Source organism: Schistocerca piceifrons, chromosome 8 (assembly GCF_021461385.2).
Source record: "Schistocerca piceifrons isolate TAMUIC-IGC-003096 chromosome 8, iqSchPice1.1, whole genome shotgun sequence".
Classification (NCBI taxonomy): Eukaryota; Metazoa; Arthropoda; class Insecta; order Orthoptera; family Acrididae; genus Schistocerca; species Schistocerca piceifrons.
The window spans coordinates 396,346,087-396,367,269 of record NC_060145.1 but is presented as its reverse complement, the minus strand read 5'-3'; the positions used below and the strand labels follow the sequence as shown (position 1 = coordinate 396,367,269).

General features: G+C 41.1%; 1 protein-coding gene across 1 annotated transcript in view; it reads right to left on the bottom strand.

The window, feature by feature from the left end:
* The window catches only part of LOC124712377, a 395,369-nt gene that overhangs the window by 81,627 nt on the left and 292,559 nt on the right, over window positions 1-21,183 (bottom strand). The window contains exon 9 of the mRNA XM_047242672.1: window positions 17,473-17,689. Within this exon, the coding sequence (XP_047098628.1) occupies window positions 17,473-17,689 (217 nt within the window). The remainder of the gene's footprint in view (window positions 1-17,472; window positions 17,690-21,183) is intronic.

Here is a 21,183-nt window from a genome sequence, read left to right as displayed (position 1 = left end):
CTGCGGTTGATAATGCATAATTCTTGGTTTGTTGGACATCCAAATCAGCTATACTTTTTTTGATTTAAGAATAAGATTTTGGTATTTTTGATTAAGGAAAGATTATGCATGTGAAATTAAATTTTGTAATTTCTGTATTACTGCTTAACTGTGATTAAAGTTTATTGAATGTTCTTAAGTCAAATCATATGCGACTGCTTCTGAGATTATTTAACCAAGAGTTACTGTCCACAACCCAAGAATCAGTTTTCAGTTTGTTTAAAACCATTATCAAAAATTATGAACCAAGGATGTTAGCAGTGTTCTTAGAGAACGCTCAGTAGCTAGATTTTGCAGTTCTGTTACCGAGATGCGCTGTAGCTACGAGAGCAGTTTGCACAGCATTATCCAGCGCGACTCATGTGAGCCAAATAGTGTGGAAAACAGATTCTTTTTTTAATTTATTTTCACAATACCAACTTGAGTTTCAAAGTAAGCAGTTTTCAACGAAGTTCATCTCAGATTTTGTGATAACAATAAGTTTCTGATAGGTTATAATTTTCTTATAAATCTCGCTGCTGCATATCTTGATGCATTCTAGCAATTGAATTTTGTCAGAAGTTATCAGTTGTAAGTTATAGTAAGAGCACAAGTGAAAATAGGTAGTCCAAAGTTTAGCACCTAACAGATAATTTTACACTAAAAACACAATCAACATTACAGATCTATTTTCACTAAAATAAAATTCAAACAGAAAACTTTCATTTGGTGACATTAATTCTATATTCTGGAGTCGGTGAATTTTCTGAGGTTTTTTTTCCAAGTAATCAGATAAAGTAAAATGATCTCGATCGCCATTTGCTTGTAGCTTCCATTTGCTGCTGCGCTCTTTACTAATGATATGCGTTTTCTCACAGATCATTGGGATGATTTCTAAAAATTTCTTTATTTATTTTGAACATTTTTCTTTGCTGTTATAATTACCATCTCGCGCAACACAGAAAATAGCAAGTCGCGTAGCAATCATTCTCAGGCAGCCAATATGCAAAATTCAAGAGACAACAATACCTTAATTTCGACGAGTTACTAAATAATACTACACAGATTAATTTAGACACAACAATGCTTAAGATAAATAATTCTCTTCCAGCCAATTAATTACGCGGAATCTGAACAATACGCGGAATCCACATGGCACTCTAATATTTGTTTTGAAGATGAGAAGCGAGACTCGAAATTAAAAGTTTTACATTCCGCGCAGTATGACGGTATCACCACGCAGACGACGCAAATTTTTTCGGAAAACGCAGCACTGAATGAAAACACAGACGATCAATAGCCAGCGCGAATTCTTCGCAGAAAAAAGAACATGCACTTACGTTTCATTACTTATTACAAGAAACTAACAAAACAGTAGCAAATTAGTTATAAAGTCACCTTGAAACAGAATTACAAGAAAAAAAGACAATACGAAACAAAAAGAAAACAATGATTCAATCGTAATGAATGTAACAACAGGCACGGAATTAGAATCAAGCAAAAATCTCTGCAGGAATAAAGAAATTGCAGAAACACAAATACAATTACAGTGTCAGTTTCCTCAGAGAGTGGCTGAGGTCTATACGAAATTTAAAGAAATTACAGATACATACTGAAGAGAGAAAACTTCAGTTATTGGAAAAAACAAAAAAAAAATTCCTAAAGCCGTGGTCGCAAAATTGCAGTGCAAACCAAAAAAGCATTCCTAAAAGATACAGAATTTGGAAACAGAAACAAATAGCATTGACACCAGAGTAAAATAACAATCTGAAACACGGAAAGCATAGATCTATTAACTTTCAAACAAAGTTGAGCAAATCGAAGTAAACATAGACGAGCACTCGTCACATACGCAATCAATACATTTTAAAACAGACCGAAGAATTTCAATTTTTAGAGCATTTTAAAGGACAGATGACTTAAACAAACAGCACAAACAAGGAATAAATACATTACGCTCGAACTGAAAAGCATTTGACACAAGTAAGAGATACACCTGGTTTCAGGAAGAGCTATCACAGACGAGAAAAATATTTTGTGTACGAACAACATCTTTTCCCAATTAGACGTGAAAGAGACTTTGAAAATTAATGCGAACGTTGGAACACGTATTTAAACCGACAGAGCTTTTATAACTTAACAAGACTCGACGGATTTGCCCACAAACATTTTTTTTCGGTTAGAAAATTAAAAGTTTTTCGCAACAGCATAAATGATTTATACCTCTTAGATTGGATACAATAGGGTAGCTTTTCTTTACACCAGCTTGGCCAGTGACACACAGGCTAGAATTTATTGGCAATTTCTTGGGAGGTGAACCAGCTATGCGGATGTGACCCATAGCAAGATAATGCTTTCCTTTAGAAAAATTTCACAATGCAATTCTCGCAGCACTCTGGTCATAGTGTACACAGCGTGAACTTATTAAGGACAAACTCATCAGTTTGTCAAAGTCTGAAAATTAACAATTTGCAATCTTAAGGCAGTTTTTCGAGCACATGGTACAACAGAAACAACATTTGCCGAACCGTTTAACCAATCCGCTGTAATTCAGCTTTGTATTTCTAAACTTCCGAAATCTTTACGTGTTTTCTTCGTGGACAGGACATCAGAAAGGAAACACAAAAGCATTTCCTAAAGTTTCACAATAACTTCAGATTCAAGTATCCGATTATATGTACTAAAACAGAACTTTTACCAGAAAAACAGCAATTATTAGGACAACTGGAATAGGGGCAATTCAGATCACTCAGTGATAACAGAGACAGAAGATGCGGGAATAGCCATCAGTACCAAAAACACTATCAGGGACATAACACTTTCAATACACCACCATAGACGACCAGCAACAAAACACGAATTTTTATCATAACAACAAGCACTTCCATAACTCAAGGGAAATATGAACAGTTCTCTACAGCAATACAATAATTTTGGATACAACTACCTACAAAGGAATAACAATGTGCATATGCATAGGCAGCAACCATACAGTCATAACATCATGACAACAGACAACAAAACCACGATGTCCGAGAAAATGACAGGTAGGGAATAGGAGAAATGAAAGTTACAGAAAACAGCAAAAATTTTCTTTTGACTGAACCGTCATTTTCATCAACGGCAATTTTAATTCTAAGAATGCAAAACCAAGATGATCTGTACAAACAGCTGAAGTTTCGCAACCTATTTCACAGCTACAACAACGACTAAAGGAGAAGACTACAGAAGATTCACACACAGAGACAACGCTATGTTCTGCCAATCCCACCGACATTACTGAAAACATCATTTGTTTGGAAGTCATAAGGGACACGCTGCTGCAAGGGAAAGAGGAACCTAGAAAACTAATTTATCATCCACTCATCGACATACTAATAGGCAAACATAGTTTTAGATTCAGGCTCTCCAATTTCAGTAATTGGTGATACAGCATTCAATAAATTTAATTCTAACGAAAATTGCCGTACTTTACCATTACGTAGAACAAAAGTTATAGGAGCTGTTTCTGGGAAAGGTGTCGATGTAAAATGTCAAACACATTTATAATTTACTGTACAAGATCACACTTTCTTTACAAATTTCTTGAGCGTTTTACTATTAACAACAGAGATTATGCTTGGCATAGATTTCATAAACAGACAAACAGTAGTATTGTATTTTTAAAATTCATATATTTTGCTACAGAACAATGATACAACGATTACACTGCAATTTGATAAGAATTTTTGAATGCAGGAAGAGGAGAATAACAACCTACAATTTCTCACATCAATGAAAAACATGATTTGGTACATATAATTCTTCACTGAAACAGATTTTCCTAGTATTAATGAAAATGAAGAATCAAATCCAGGCGTTTCTCAAACAATGCAAGCAAGAATAGACAGGTGAGAAGCTGCAACAAACAGGAATGGGAAACAATTAGAGGTAGTTCTACAGACTCAGTCTCATGTTTTTGACAACATTCCCGGAACTAGGCACGGATTTGTTTTCGAATATCACGCGAAACATCATAATACTTTTGTTTCTAGACATTACAACCTTTCTTTCATTTGTAGAGGCAAAGTATAACTGAAAACTGAATCTATGCTCCAACAAGGCATGACTGAAACAGCAGCCAGTCCTTGTAACAGTCCGTTACACACTGTTTCAAGGGGAGCTAGAACGGAAAATTATTTTCACATTTTCGGATTTTTATCGCATTATAAAATCTGAAATTTTCCAAAAAAAATTATATATATATAACTCACATGGGAGGTATTTTATTTTTTTAAATATAATCTACACCGGTTGAAAATGTTAAAATTTTTTTTGCATTACTTCAAAATCTAATAAAATCGGTAATTTTTTATGCAGAAGGCTGTGGATTGCTGTGTTATAAAGGTTAAATTACGCGTTTGTATTGCTAGCATTGTCAAAAACAGTATCGTATCGTTTCATAGTATGTACACTCGTTGTATGTCGAAGTGCTAACGTTTTTCTGAGGAAAAGTGACGAATAGATTGCTAAATCTCTTAAAAAAGCAAAGTATGACGCAAATCAAAGTGTTTTTTAAAAAGGGGGGTTCATGGTAACAGATTTTCGAATAAAGGAAAACATTGTGGTTAACATGTTGCGTGTGAAGTTACAGAGAATGAAATACAGGCAAACTCGTCTGTATCTAGAGAAACAACCATTAGTGCTTCGAAGATTAAAATAAAACGCTGTGATACACGGTTTCCTCAAAACGAAAGTGGTGTAAATGGTAGGTTAGGTTATATTCTGATAGATTTACACATCCTAACAAGGGTGTTACGTGAATGTGTGTGTTGTAAAACATGTGGAAGGCCAGTTAGTTTACATGAAGACAGTGAGTTATTAAATGGACTAGCCAGGAAACTTATCATTAATTGTGCCACTTGTAAATACACTCATTCATTTCGTAATTCTGATAAGTGTAAAGATAATTATTTTGAAGTAAATGTTATGTGGTTTTTATGGATTGAGAGCTATTGGCAAAAGACACACTGCAGCAGAAACAATGTGTGCCATGATGAATATGCCACGCCCACCATGTAAAATCGACAAGTAAGCAGGATTTTTGGAGCTGCTGTGTAATATGTTGGATGTGAGTCAATGAAGAGTGCTGTAAACCAAGCTTTTGAAGTAAATGATGGTATGACTGACATACTAGTAGCTTTTGATGGCACTTGGCAAAAGTGCGGTTACAGTTCTAAGAATTCTGTTGCTACAGTGACCAGTGTGGATACTGGAAAGATAATAAATTTCAAGATTTTAAGCAAACATTGTTATAAGTGTAAATCAGGGAATGAAGAAGGGCATATATATGAGAAAATTATGAAGGGATAAGTGGTTGTATGGAGGCCTCTGCAGCTATTGAAATTTTTAGTCGATCGGTGAATGAAAGGGGAGTGTGTTTTGCTAAGTCCTCAGGCGATGGAGACTCAAAAGCATATAACAGTGTACTAGTCGCTCAGCCTTGTGGTGAGAAGATTATCACAAAACAGGAATGTGTTCGTCATGTCTAGAAGAGGATGGGCACCAGGTTGAGGAACTTGAAACAAAGTTTGAGAGGCCAAAAACTTTCTGATGGTAAAACCATAAGAGGCAGGATGACAAACAAAATGATTGATGAACTACAGCAGTACTATGGGATGGCCATTGGAAATAATACTGAGGATTTGTTGAAAATGAAGCATGCAGTATGGGCTACCTTCTTCCACAGACCGTCAATTGATGACAAACCAGTACACCACCTTTGCCCTCCCGGACCTGATTCATGGTGCAATTACCATACGCCCAGTACTCAAACAGTACATACAGCCATAAGCATTGCATCCCAGTAGCAGTCATGGATATCATAAAACCTATTTAAAGAGACCTGGCAAATCCTGAATTACTGAAGAAGTGTCTATATGGTCAGACTCAAAATCCCAAAGAGTCGTTCAATAATCTTGTATTGACTCGCTTACCAAAAATGTTTTTGTTGGAATGAAGACATAAAAGTGGGGGTTCAGTGATGCTGTTATTCCTTTTAATGATGGCAACATTGGTAGGGTGCAAGTGCTACAGTATATGGGAATTAATCATGGAGCAAACTGCATCAGAGAACTTGAATGCATGGACAAGGTTCACATTCATAAAGCAGAGTATGCAGCAGAGTTGACACTAAGGAGTCCAGAAACAAGAAAAGAAGAAAAAAATTGTTAAAAGATCAAGGGGATGATATACAATATGGTGCAGGGTGCTTCTGAGTAACAAAAAATAAAAAAAAAATGAGAATATATTAAGTGAGTTAGTCTTTTAAAACTTTAGAAGCCGTTCCTGAAAATTTACATTTTCTGTTCCACTTTTCCCTAAATCTCAGAAAGCATATCGAGTAGAATATTCAATTTTTCACGGAGTAATAGCATACATAGCCTAAGTCTACTGAACTAAAAGAAGAATATAATGTTATGTATAATTAAAATTATTTACGATAACGTAAAAAAAGTACACAAAATTTTAAAAGTGTAGTAACAAAATTGTATTTCCGAAAGCAGTGGCTGAAATGCAATTATTGTAGTTCAGTAGACTCAGAACGTACAGTTTAATGTCCAGTAAAAGTTTCATGTCAATGGCTTCAGTGGTTCCTGAAATACAGAGAAGCCAAGTCACTAAATTTAACGTTGTCAGTATAGGGCGTTCCAACTCCCTTTAATGAAAGACGGTTCTCAGAGACCTGTTTTAGATTCCTGATTAAGTAACAAGAGAAGACAGGCCCCAAACATTAGATAAGTTGCTCCAAAAAATTTTCTGAGGCTTGTTTTAGATTCTTCATTAAGTGACAAGCAGACAGTCCACAAAAATTCTATGAGTTGCTCCAAAAATTTCCCCACTCAATTTAAAATCAGGATTCTGGCAGATCGAACTACATCCCAGCTGTAGCAAATACACAGCCTTTTTATGGTTCGGAATTTGTTACCAATATTGCAAACTAGCTTTACGTCTTAATATCTTATCTGCAATTTTCATCAGAGGTTTGAACTCAATTCTCCCAACACATTTAATGGATGGAAACACCACTTCTGTCGACGATGTACTTATTGCTGAGGATTCCCAGTACCAACATAACAGCGTCTTGAACTTGTTACTGGAAACATTTTCAGGTCATGGAATTACGGTCAGTTTAAGGAAATCTGAGTTTGGAATACGGTTTATTAAATTTTTAGGTCATATAATTTCAGCTTCTGGTACCGGACCCGGTCCACACAAACTCCAGGCCATTCATGACATTCCAGCTCCTACTAGTAAACACCAAATAGAAGTTTTTTAAACCTTGTCGGATTTTTTCGCCATTTCATTCACTACAAGATGAGGTCAATTATGTGGTAAGATTTCAAACTGGTTTTTGGAGAAACAAGCACAAAGGGAATTTGACAAATTGAAACAAACTTAAAGTCATCTATACGTGTTCACCAGCACCGTTCGCGTGATTTTTGCATCACGACTGACAGCTTTAAAGGACACTGCTGAACAACAAGATGAAGATCTCATATGGGAGAATATCAAGCAACTGTGACGGGACACAAACAACTCTACCGTTAGACATTATTACTGATTAGGAACAACATTCTCTTCAAAAATTTGAAAGCTGACAGCGATACATGTGTTGTCTGAACGCCACATGATTTGGTCAGGTAGTTAGTTTGGTAAATTCCTCTTGGTTATAAACATTATGGTGTGTATTCCAGATTCATCAGTAACGTCCGCCAACGAATGGCTGATACTGTCCATCACAGTGACTAAAGTAGTTCCTGGAGAAACTTGGAATGGGACTGTAATCTGATGTAGTCGCTGGGTGGCCAGTTGTCGATGTTGACAAGCAGTGGCACGGAAAACACCATCCGCTTCGCCATATACCCCACCATATAAAATGAGGCTTGCCTCCACCGAGAGGAAATTCAAAATATGTAGGGTGATCAGAAACATTCTGAAAAGCTTGTAAGAGTGTTGCAGGGTAGCTTATGTTGAGAAATAACTGTTACAAAAATTTCGATACTTTCTGCCATTTCCGAGTGAATTAGCATTGAAGTTAGCCAATCAGGTCGTTGCGAGCGAAAATTCATGCGACTCGCCAGAGACGCTGACTCCAAACGTGTTCTGCGTTTGGTTCCCTAAAACGAACAAGAGAACGATACAAGAATTGGACATGGGCAGTAGTAAGGACCGAACCCAAGACGAAGGCTGAGCAGTCTCGTGCGCTATCACCTATGCTATGAGAAAAAATGACACTGACTGTATCTGCACTCGCAAGGGTCTGATCGCCTACCTTGAATGGTAATTATTTCGGAAATGGCGCAAGATATGAAATTTTCTTCTTAAAAATTATTTCTCAGCACAACCTCCCCTGAAACACCCTTACAAGCTTTTCAGACTGTTTCTGATCAGCTTGTATAGTTTGTTACAGGTAGCTGCACCAAAAGTAAAACCAGTATTCCCACACTGTAAGGAAGTCTCAAGCGTCAGAGGGCGTCTAAAAACTTCGACGTCAGCGAGCTTACTGACCCACGAACGCGTCTCAGAGTTAATGGACCGTGCGTAAGAAAGCATACATCGCAGATACACGTTGTGCAAGGCACAGATTTGTTTACGAATATCACGCGAAACAGCAGGGTCGCCACGTGGAATGGCTCCTGTAGAGAGCGCAGGTCAGAGGTCATTGTCTCCGCTTGGTGCGTAACGCGAAGTTTGTGATCTGAAAGTGATATGATCTGCAAACTTATTCTAAATCCAAACGATACATTCCTGGACATCAGTCCGATATCAAAACTACGAAGTCCGCCCAACAACCTCAAAGACATGTATGAAAGTGGTTCAAATGGCTCTGAGCACCATGGGACTTAACATCTATGGTCATCAGTCCCCTAGAACTTAGAACTACTTTAACCTAACTAACCTAAGGATATCACACAACACCCAGTCGACATGTATGAAGGGTTGTGAAACACCCACGATATTTTTCTATTGCATTTATATTACTTGTACATTACATAGACGCTGCATACATACTAATTCTCATTAAAATAAAAAGGGTATTGCACTATGGAATTAACGAATTCTTTGTTTGGAGACCGATACCATAGGCGTCGAAACAGAAGTGTCAACGATTACATCAGTAATGTCATCTCTAGTTATACTCCTGCAGCACAACTGCCAGCTTACACTGGCAAAGTTTCACTAACTGTCGACCAAGGAATACTTTGTATTATAAAGGGTGATCCCAAAGCTTACGTAAGAGGGCGTTGTTGCAGGACCATACAGTATACAGGATGGTCCATTGATCTTGACCGGGCCAAATATCTCACGAAATAAGCGTCAAACGAAAAAACTACAAAGAACGAAACTTGTCTAGCTTGAAGCGGGAAACCAGATGGCGCTATGGTTGACCCACTATCTGGCGCTGCCATAGGACAAACGGATATCAACTGCTTTTTTAAAATAGGAACCCCCATTTTTATTACATATTCGTGTGGTACGTAAAGAAAAATGAACGTTTTAGTTGGTCCACTTTTTTCGCCTTGTGATAGATGCCGCTGTAATAGTCACAAACATATGGCTCACAATTTTAGACGAACAGTTGGTAACAGGTAGGTTTTTTAAATTAAAATACAGAACGTAGGTACGTATGAACATTTTATACATGTGATACATGTACCTTTGTGAACTTATCATTTCTGAGAACGCATGCTGTTACAGCGTCATTACCTGTAATTATCACATTAATGCAATAAAAGCTCAAAATGATGTCCGTCAGCCTCAATGCATTTGGCAATACTTGTAACGACATTCCTCTCAACAGCGAGTAGTTCGCCTTCCGTAATGTTCGCACAAGCATTGACAATGCGCTGACGCATGTCGTCAAGCGTTGTCGGTGGATCACGACAGCAAATATCCTTCAGCTTTCCCCACAGAAAGAAATCCGAGGACGTCAGATCCGTTGAACGTGCGGGTCATGGTATGGTGCTTCGACGACCATTCCACCTGTCATGAAATATGATATTCAATACCTCTTCAACCGCACGCGAGCTATGTGCCGGACATCCATCATTTTGGAAGCACATCGCCATTCTGTCATGAAGTGAGACATCTTGTAGTAACATCGGTAGAACTTTACGTAGGAAATCAGCATACATTGCACCATTTAGACTGCCGTTGATAAAATGGGGGCCAATTATCCTTCCTCCCACAATGGTGCACCATAAATTAACTCGCCAAGGTTGCTGAGGTTTCACTTGTCGCAGCCTTCGTGGATTTTCCGTTGCCCAATAGTGCATATTATGCCGGTGTACGTTACCGCTGTTGGTGAATGGCGCTTCGTCGCTAAATAGAACGCGTGCAAAAAATCTGTCATCGTCCTGTAATTTCTCTTGTGCCCAGTAGCAGAACTGTACACAACGTTCAAAGTCGTCACCATGCAATTCCTGCTGCATAGAAATATGGTTCGGGTGCAATGGATGTTGATGTAGCATTCTCAACACCGACGTTTTTGAGATTCCCGATTCTCGCTCAATTTGTTTGCTGCTGATGTGCTGATTAGCCGCAACAGCAGCTAAAACACCTACTTGGGCATCATCATTTGTTGCAGGTCGTGGCTGACGTTTCACATGTGGCTGAACACTTCCTGTTTTCTTAAATAACGTAACTATCCGGCGAACGGTCCGGACACTTGGATGATGTCGTCCAGGATGCCGAGCAGCATACATAGCACACACCATTTGGGCATTTTGATCAGCCATACATCAACACGACATCGACCTTTTCCACAATTGGTAAACGGTCCATTTTAACACGGGTAATGTATCACGAAGCAAATACCGTCCGCACTGGTGGAATGTTAGGTGATACCAAGTACTTATACGTTTGTGACTATTACAGCGCCATCCATCACAAAACGAAAAATGTGGTCCAACTAAAAGATTCGTATTTCTTTACGTACTACACGAATATGTAATAAAAATGGGGGTCCCTATTTAAAAACAAACGCAGTTGATATCCGTTTAACTTATGGCAGCGCCATCTAGCGGGCCAACCATAGCGCCCTCTGGTTCCCCCCTTCAAACTAGGCGAGTTTCGTTCTTTGTAATTTTTTCGTTTGATGCTTATGTCATGAGATATTTGGCCCAGTCACGATCGAGGGACCACCCTGTATACAGCGTAGCGCGGATCCCGTATTGGGGGAGAAGCACGGACATGTAGGCAAGTAATTAACGTGGCATTTGTGTCTTTTCGTTATGCGTACGGTAAATGCGGAAACGTGAACTATGGCGACGTTATTAACCAAATGCAAAAAGACAGGACCAATGTGTTGCTAATCTTGGCTCCCGAAGGACAAACACATCCACAACCATCAGCGAATAATGGTACCCAAGTTCCATGTTGGTCGCGTTTCGACCCAAGCCACCGGTCGATCTGGGAGGCCAGCCTTATCTATTAGGGCATTAGGGACAACAACAACTGCACAGCAAACAAAATCCGCCCTACAGTCCTGATCTCTTACCATACGATTATCATTCTCTCAGTTCCTTAAAGAAGGGCTTTAAATGTCAACGATTCCTGCCATATAAGGATGTCCAGCAGACAGTTACGGACTTCTTCACACAGCTGGACATGGTGTTTTACCAAAAATATATCTTCACCCTGGTGTGTCGGTGGAATGATGGCCTCAACGCTCACAACGATTTTGCGTATTAGGCGTACCGATCCTGGACTGCATGGCCTTCTAACGAAAACTTTTTGATTTCCCATTATAGTTACCTGCAATAGCAAATACTTCCGTGTTATACAAGAGAAAGCTAGAAATTTAAAACTGTTGGCAGTATTACGGCGTATGTGACACATTTACTGACTCATCTTCATTTATCATTCATTAATGAGTTTGTCGCACCTTAATTTATCGTTTTGTATTTAGAGTACCAATATCCATAGATAAAACTGCTACAATTAGAATCCGTGTATTTACTGAAGTTAACACACATGTATACTGCGGAAATAAGTAAAAGGTTCTAGAGCAGATTTAAAGTTTGGGGTTAAAGGATATCAATGATAAGATTTGTTTATGAGGTTTCTGTTCTCAGTGAAAGTATGAAAGTACCACAGGACCCGTTAAATAGAATGAACAGTCTAATGAACACGTAGTGTGGACGGAGATTAAACCAAAGAATAACGGAAGTGGTTAGGAGTAGCCATAAATTTAACATCAAAATTGAGGAGCATGTAGCAGAGGAACTGAAGGAGTTCTGCTATCTTGGAGGCAAAATAAAGCATGATGGATGAAGCACAGAGGATGAAAGTAGCGGACAATAAGAATAGCAACACTATAAAATGGGGGACAAGGTGGTTGGGAAAATTTTAATGTCTAGAGATGCAGTCAAAAGACTTGTAGATGCAAATTAAAACCTTGAGGATATGTGTTCATGAAGCCAGTGTATGCAGATACTGAGGATGTGTATCTATGAGGACTGTGGATACAGATAAATGACTTGTAGATGTGAATGAGGATGGAAGATAAAATGAGGACGCAGATAAAAGAAGGACTTCTGGACGCAAATAATGATAAAATACTTGTAGATGAGGTTAAAAACTTGCAGATGCAGATAAAAGGTTTCAAGATGCAGATAAGGTAATTTTGAATATTGATAGAATACTTGCGGATGCAGATATGCATAAAAAAACCTTCTGGATATGGATAAAAGTGTTGCAGGGGCGATTAAGAGACTTGGAGATACAGGCAAAAGTCTCACAGATGCAAATAAAAGAGTTTTTGATGTATAGGCATATAAAATAACTGCAGATGCAGATGGAAGATGGACTGATGTGGTAGTGGATAAGACAATTGGAGATGCAGATACTGGTAAAAGACTTTTCAATGTGGGTGTGGATACGTAGTCAACGAATGAAAACTAAAGGGCATAAAATGTGGATGAGAGACTAGCTGATGCAGATAAAAGACTTGTGAATGTAGATAAAAGGCTTTTGGACGAGTTAATTAGTTAATTTGATGTTCCAAGGATTATTTACACAATAAATCATAGTGATATGGAACGAGTTATTATACATTCACACCACAAATTAATTTGTAAACATTGCTACATGATGAACATTTATAAAGGTTTTTCTAAATATATACAGGCGTGGGTTAGTAATTGTTACCTACCACCTTTTACACATTACAGTAACGGAAGTTGTAATATTGTGCACCCCTTTTCCTGCTAAGGATAACCTTAATGTGGAGTAATGAATAATATTTTCCAGTGTTCCCTTTGAACAGCAACAAACTTCACGAGGGAATAAATATACTGTGAACAATAGTCAGAAGATGCGACTCCTTAAACAGATGTCTACAAATGATCATGGGTGAGCTTCATATATTATGCTTACAAAATGTTTTTGAGTAACAAAGACCTTTTTTCTTAGAGATGAGTTATTGCAGAATATTATTCCACAAGACATTATAGAATAAAAATATACAAAATATGTCACCTTACTGATTTGTCTCTCCTCGGTATCTGCAATTTTCAGCTTACTGATTTCTCTCCTCAGTATCTGCGATGTTTCTACAAGCAAATGTGGCTGAGGTAAGTTGTTTTATGAACTCCAAAAGTTCCTTGTCCAGTTTAAATTCTCGTTAATATGAACACATAATAATTTAGAATTTTCCACCCTACTATTGTCTCACCATGTGTTACACTTACCATTGTTGCAGTACTCCTAGACGTGCAGAACTGAATGTAGGATGAGATCATTGACAGAAAACTGGTGAATTATACTTCCGAGAACACTTTACCATGTTTTCTGTTCCAGTATGTATGCTTGGTTGATTAAAATAGTACTTTCACTTGAAAAAAGAACTAATTCTGCTTGCTATATATTAGGTGGAAAATCATTTACATATCTGAGAAACAATAGTGGAAGTGAAGTAAGACTGAACCTTAGGGAAGCCCCATACGCGATCTGTTCTCAGTGAGAATAATGTCTCCAGAGTACATTGTTTGAATTAGTAAGTACAGCTTTCTAGAATATCTGGTAAGATTTGACTCTATCCATTGCTTGGATTCATCATGAATCCCACTACACTTCAATTTATTGAGCAGAATTTTGAGAATCGCACAGTCAAATGCCTTAAATAAGACGCAGAAAATACCAGCTGCCGCTATTTCATGATTTAATGTTTGTGTATGCAGATCAAAGACTTGCAGATATGGCTGAATACAGATACAAATAAAAGTTTGGAGGGTGCGTGCAAAAGGTTTAAATAAAGGGATAAAGGACCTGCGTTTGCACCTGCATATAAGTGATTTGCGGATGGAGATAAAAATCTTGTGGATGCCAATGAAAAGCTAGCAGACGCTGAGAAAAAAAAATGCTATGGATCCAGATAAAAGATTTGCAGTTACAGATGAAAGGTATGTGGATGAGAATAAAAGGTACACGTTTGAGGATGTAGTTAAAAGATTTGTGGATGCATAAAATGACCTGTGGATGTGGATAAGAGTTTGGAAGAGGCAGACGCATCTGTGTATAAGGATATGAATAAAAGGCTATCGTATGTGGATAAATGAATTGCTGATGTCTGAGGATATGCATAAAAGACTTTTGGGTGAAGATTAGTGTCTCTAGGATGCAGGGTCCACGCAAGATTACAATTATTGAACTATATGAAATAAAATCGTCACAACTTCTGAACAGTTTGGGCTAGGACGTTCAAACTGGATAGTTGGCAGCGGGGCATGATGAGAACTAGTAAGTGCTGTATGGTTTGAATTAGCGACCAAGCCCACTTTCACTTCGATGGGTTCGTCTAATAAGCAAAATTGGGGCATTTGAGGGACTGATAACACGTATTTCGCGTTCGAGAAGTCTCTTCACCCTCAATGGGTGACTGCATGGTGTGCCATGTCCATTCACTGAATAATCGGTGCGATATTCCTACCAAACGGTATGTGAAGGTTCTGGAAGATAATTTCATCCCAATTATCCAAAGTGTCCATGGTTTCGACAAGATGTGATTAGTGTAAGACGGAGATCCATCCAATCTAAGCAGGAGAATGTTTGATGTTCTGCAGGAGCACTTTGTCTGGGGTACTCAGAGGCCACTGGTATGGGCCTCGATTGGCTGCCGTATTCTCCGGATCTTAACACTTGCAACTCCTTTCTGTGGGGCTGTATTAAAGACAAGGTATACACCAATAAGTCCAAAACCATTGATGAGATAAAAACAGCCATTCAGGACATCATTGACGGCATAGATATTTCGACACTTCAGCGGGCCATGCAGAAATCCGCTATTCGTCTGCACCACATCATGGCCAATGATGGCACGGATACCGAACATGTCATAACGTAAATCCGAATACACTACTGGCCATTAAAACTGCTACACCACGAAGATGACGTGCTACAGACGCGAAATTTAACCGACAGGAAGAAAATGCTGTGATGTGCAAATTGTTAGCTTTTCAGAGAATTCACACAAGGTTGGCGCCTGTGGCGACACCTACAACGTGCTGACATGAGGAAAGTTTCCAACCGATTTCTCATACACAAACAGCAATTGACCGGTGTTGCCTGGTGAAACGTTGTTGTGAGGCCTCGTGTAAGGAGGAGAAATGCGTACCATCACGTTTCCGACTTTGATAAAGATCGGATTGTAGCGTATCGCGATTGCAGTTTATCGTATCGCGACATAGCTGCTCGCGTTGATCGAGATCCAATGACTGTTAGTAGAATATGGAATCGGTGGGTTAAGGAGGGTAATACGGAACGCCGTGCTGGATCCCAACGGTCTCGTATCACTACCAGTCGACATGACAGGCATCTTAACCGCATGGCTGTAACGGATCGTGCAGCCACGTCTCGATCTCTGAGTCAACAGATAGCGACGTTTGCAAGGCAACAACCATCTGAACGAACAGTTCGACGACGTTTGCAGCAGCATAGACTATCAGCTCGGAGACCATGGCTGCGGTTACCCTTGACGCTGCATCACAGACAGGAGCACCTGCGATGGTGTATTCAACGACGAACCTGGGTGCACGAATGGCAAAACGTCATTTTTTAGGATGAATCCAGGTTCTGTTTACAGCACCATGACGGTCGCATCCGTGTTTGGCGACATCGCGGTGAATGCACACTGGAAGCGTGTATTCGTCATCGCCATACTTGCGTATCACCCGGCGTGATGGTATGGGGTGCCATTGGTTACACGTCTCGGTCACCTCTTGTTCGCATTGACGGCACTTTGAACAGTGGACGTTACATTTCAGATGTGTTACGACCCGTGGCTCTAACCTTGATTAGATCCCTGGGAAACCCTACGTTTCAGCAGGATAATGCACGACCGCATTTCAGGTCCTGTACGGTCCTTTCTGGATAAAGAAAATGTTCGACTGCTGCCCTGGCCAGCACATTCTCCAGATCTCTCACCAATTGAAAACGTCTGGTCAATGGTGGCCGAGCAACTGGCTCGTGACAATACGGCAGTCACTACTCTTGATGAACTGTGGTATCGTGTTGAAGCTGCATGGGCAGCTGTACCTGTACACGCCATCCAACCTCTGTTTGACTCAATGCCCAGGCGTATCAAGGCCGTTATTACGGCCAGAGGTGGTTGTTCTACGTACTGATTTCTCAGGATCTATGCACCCAAATTGCATGAAATCACATGTCAGTTCTAGAATAATATTTTTGTTCAATGAATACCCGTTTATCATCTGCATTTCTTCTTGGTGTAGCAATTTTAATGGCCAGTGGTGTATTTTTAGCGAAGTTTGCATGTTGCCAGTGGCTGAAGATAGCGATACGTTTGTAAGGGTCTTTTATTTAACACACGACCGGTTTTGAGCTCTTATACACTAATCTTCAGGAGTCGTACTTGGTGCTGTGATCCAGAGCACCGCGGTGGGCGCGTACAAGACGCGGTGTGCTACCTAGGAGCGCATGACCCCAAGCTCTGCGCTCGTTGGCAGCGCACCTCGTCTTGTACACGTCCACCGCGGCGCTCTGGATCACAGCACGAAGTTACGACACCTGAAGAGCCCGCAACCGGTCGTGTGCTAAATAAAAGAACCTTACGCTGTGGCGGTATTTTCAGCCTCTGGTATAACGCTCAGTTGCGGATGTTCCTCCGACAGGATTGTTTGTTTACATGTTGAATAAAGTATGTACACTCCGCGGTTTGTAAATAATTTACGTTTTTTTTCGTATAATTCAGTGGCAGACGCCCTGTACTTATGCATATGGACATGGATAACAGACTTGTGGATGGGTTTAAAGTCCTTACGGATGACGATAAGAGATTGGTGGGTGGTGACGTGTCTCTTGTCCACATGGACCTGCAGGTACGATGGGCACAGACTGAGATGCGGCAGCGAGTCACAGCGCTAGGCGGCAGTGAGGAGGCGGGCCACTGACCTGGAGTTGTGGTCGCTGAGGTAGCCGCGCTCCCTCTCGCGCTCCCGCTCCCTCTCGCGCTCCCGGATGAGCTCGTTGCGGTCGCTGTAGTAGCCCTCGCGGTCTCTGTCCCTATCCCTGTCCCGGTCCCTGCTGGCGCTGGAGGCCGGCCGCTCCACGGCGCGGTGCGGCAGCGGCAGGGTCGACGACTTGTTCATGCTGGCGCTGCTGCCCGGACCTGCCAACAACGCGACAAGGCGCGTCACATCTCTGCACATACGAAGCACAAACTGGTAGGTAGGAAGCACAAAACAGGAAGAGATGTTGTACAAGGAAGCTGTCTTCACCGTCGCTTTTCAGTGTCTGAGCTGACAAACTAACAGACAGAGGATTAGGAGAGCAAGGCGATAATAGTAGTAGGAGAAAAGACAAGAACAATTAAGATAGGGGATGATCAAACACGGGGCAATTTTTTAATACTCTATGATATGCAGATGATCAATTAGTAATTCAAGAAAATGAAAAAAATCTTCAATGAAGCATTTGTTGCTCAATTTTTTGTCTTCTAAATATAATTGCACTGTTATTGTTGTTGTTGTGGTCTTCAGTCCTGAGACTGGTTTGATGCAGCTCTCCATGCTACTCTATCCTGTGCAAGCTTCTTCATCTCCCAGTACCTACTGCAGCCTACATCCTTCTGAATCTGCTTAGTGTATTCATCTCTTGGTCTCTCTCTACGATTTTTAGCCTCCACGCTGCCCTCCAATACTAAATTGGTGATCCCTTGATGCCACAGAACGTGTCCTACCAACCGATCCCTTCTTCTAGTCAAGTTGTGCCACAATTCTTCCCAATTCTATTCAATACCTCCTCATTAGTCATGTGATCTACCCATCTAATCTTCAGCATTCTTCTGTAGCACCATATTTCGAAAGCTTCTGTTCTCTTCCTGTCCAAACTATTTATCCTCCATGTTTCACTTCCATACATGGCTACACTCCATACAAATACTTTCAGAAACGACTTCCTGACATTTAAATCTATACTCGATGTTAACAAATTTTTCTTCTTCAGCACTAATAAAAACGAAAATAGCGCGTAAGATCTAAAACTATAATAAATAATGTAGGGGAGAGCCAGACAAAGTGGCTATGGTGGGCAAAGTGTCTGTGGCAGGCAAAGTGGCCATTGGAGTTCTGGGCACTCATGCTCATAAATTAAGGATAATTGCAGAATGTGGTGCCACATAACGTGGCACTACAGAAAACTGCCGCTAATAGCATAGGCACACAGGGAACACACACGACACAGATCTGTAAGTTCACGGTATTGGTGATAAGTTGAGAAAACCGTCCCGAAACACACGTGCTACAAAACGCCACTGTTTCCTGCGCATCTACCACGACATCAATATGGGATATGATCACCATGCACACGTACACAGGCCGCACAACGGATTGGAATACTCTGGATCAGGTGGTCGGCAGCTGCTGGGGTATAGCCTCCCATTCTTGCCCCAGTACCTGTCGGAGCTCCCGAAGTGTCGTAGGGGTTTGGAGACGTGCAGTGATACGTCGACCGAGAGCATCCCAGACGTGCTCGACAGGGTTTAGGCCTGGAGAACAGGCAGGCCACTCCATTCGCCTGATATCTTCTGTTTCATGGTACTCCTCGGCAATGGCAGCTCGGTGGGTCAGTGCCTTATCATCCATCAGGAGGAAGGTGGGACCCACTGTACCCCTGAAAAGGTGGACCGCTGATGCAAAATGACGTCCCGATACACCTGATCTGTTACAGTTCCTCTGTCAAAGACATGCAGGGGTGTACGTGCATCAATCATAATCCCACCCCACAACATCAAACCACGACCTCCATATAGGTCCCGTTAAAGGACATTAAGGGGTTGGCATTTGGTTCCTGGTTCACGCCAGATGAAAACACGGCGAGAATCACTGTTCAGACTATACTTGGACTCGTCTATGAACATAACCTGGGACCACTGTTCCAATGACCATGTACTGTGTTCTTGACACCAGGCTTTACGGGCTCTCCTGTGACCAGGAGTCAGTGGAATGCACCTTGCAGGTCTCCGGGTGAATAAATCCTGTCTATTCAGTCGTCTGTAGACTGTGTGTATGGGGACAACTGTTCCAGTGGCTGCGGTAAGGTCCCGAGCAAGGCTACCTGCAGTACTCCGTGGCCGTCTGCGGGCACTAATGGTGAGATATCGGTCTTCTTGTGGTGTTGTACACTGTGAACGTCCCATACTGTAGCGCTTGGACACGCCTCCTGTCTGCTGGAATCGTTGGCATAATCTTGAGATCACACTTTGTGGCACACGGAGGGCCCGTGCTACGACCTGCTGTGTTTGAACAGCCTCTAGTCGCCCTAGTATTCTACCCCTGATAACGTCATCAATACGTGTTCTTTGAGCCATTTTCAACACACAGTCACCATTAGCACGTCTGAAAACATCTGCACACTTACTCGCTGCACCGTACTCTGACATGCGCCATCACACCTCTGCGTATGTGGACTGCTGCCAGCGCCACCGTGCGACGACCGCAAGTCAAATGCACCGGTCATACCCCGAGCTGATTTAAGCCCGCAAACCGCCCATCAGAGCGTTGTTTCACCATGTATCACCATTATCCTTAATTTGTGAAAATGAGTGTACTTTAACTTGTTAATCCTGGATGGCCCAGTCAAGTCTAACCTGCTAGCTGTGCCATCCTCAGTATTATAATAGTTTTTATGGATTTTGGTTATCCTGATGTAAGGTAAGTGCGAACGGCCTAGCCGCAGTGGTAACAACGGTTCCAGTCAGATCACCTAAGTTTAGCGCTGTCGGGCTTGGTTACTAGATAAATGGATCATCATCCGGGTCTGCCGCGTGCTGTTGGCAAGCTGGGTCACTCGGCCCTTACGAAGCCAACTGAGCTACTTGATTGGGAAATAGCGGCACCGGCCACGAAAACTGACAACGGCCGGAAGAGCAGTGTGCTGACAACATGCCCCTCAGTATCCGCATCCGGTGACGTCTACACGCCGAGGATGACACGACGGCCAGCCGGCACCGTTGGGCGTTCAATGCCTGTTAGGACGGTGTATGTTTTGTACGTTTTTATGTAAGGTAAGTCTACAGATTGTCTATTTATTGTGTATAGGGAATGTGTCTTATGTCTTTTTAATGAAGTTGAGTTTGAAGTTTTATATCTTGACTCCAAAATCGTTCTTCAGTTACTGACATGCTATTAGGGGGTATACAGATTTTGTGTAATGGCGCCAAAGGGGACAAGGTGCCCATCTCGGTGGTGGCCTCTTGCCACTTTCTGTAGGGGGGGGGGGGGGGGGGGAAAGCAAATGCAGCTCCGAGAGAAGGGTTCCGTGGCGATACTGATAGCAAGTCCTTACAAGAATGACCTCATAGTGGAAAATAAAGAAAGAGCAGAAAAAGAAAAACTGAAAGCAGCTGAATACAAGAAAGGCAATGAAAAGAAAATTGCGAAGAGCAGGAAACTCAACCCTGGAAGTGCTTTTTTTGACGAAAATGACGAAGACAGAGAGTGCATGTACTGCGAAAAGCAATGGATTTAGTGCCAATTGTGTTCCCTCTGGGCACACTATCTCTGTACAGGAGGAACACACTTCGATCTTTACTTGTGAGAAGTGTAAATAATTAAACTTGAATCATGCTTTACGACTACGAGGGTTGGAACTTAAATAGTGGTA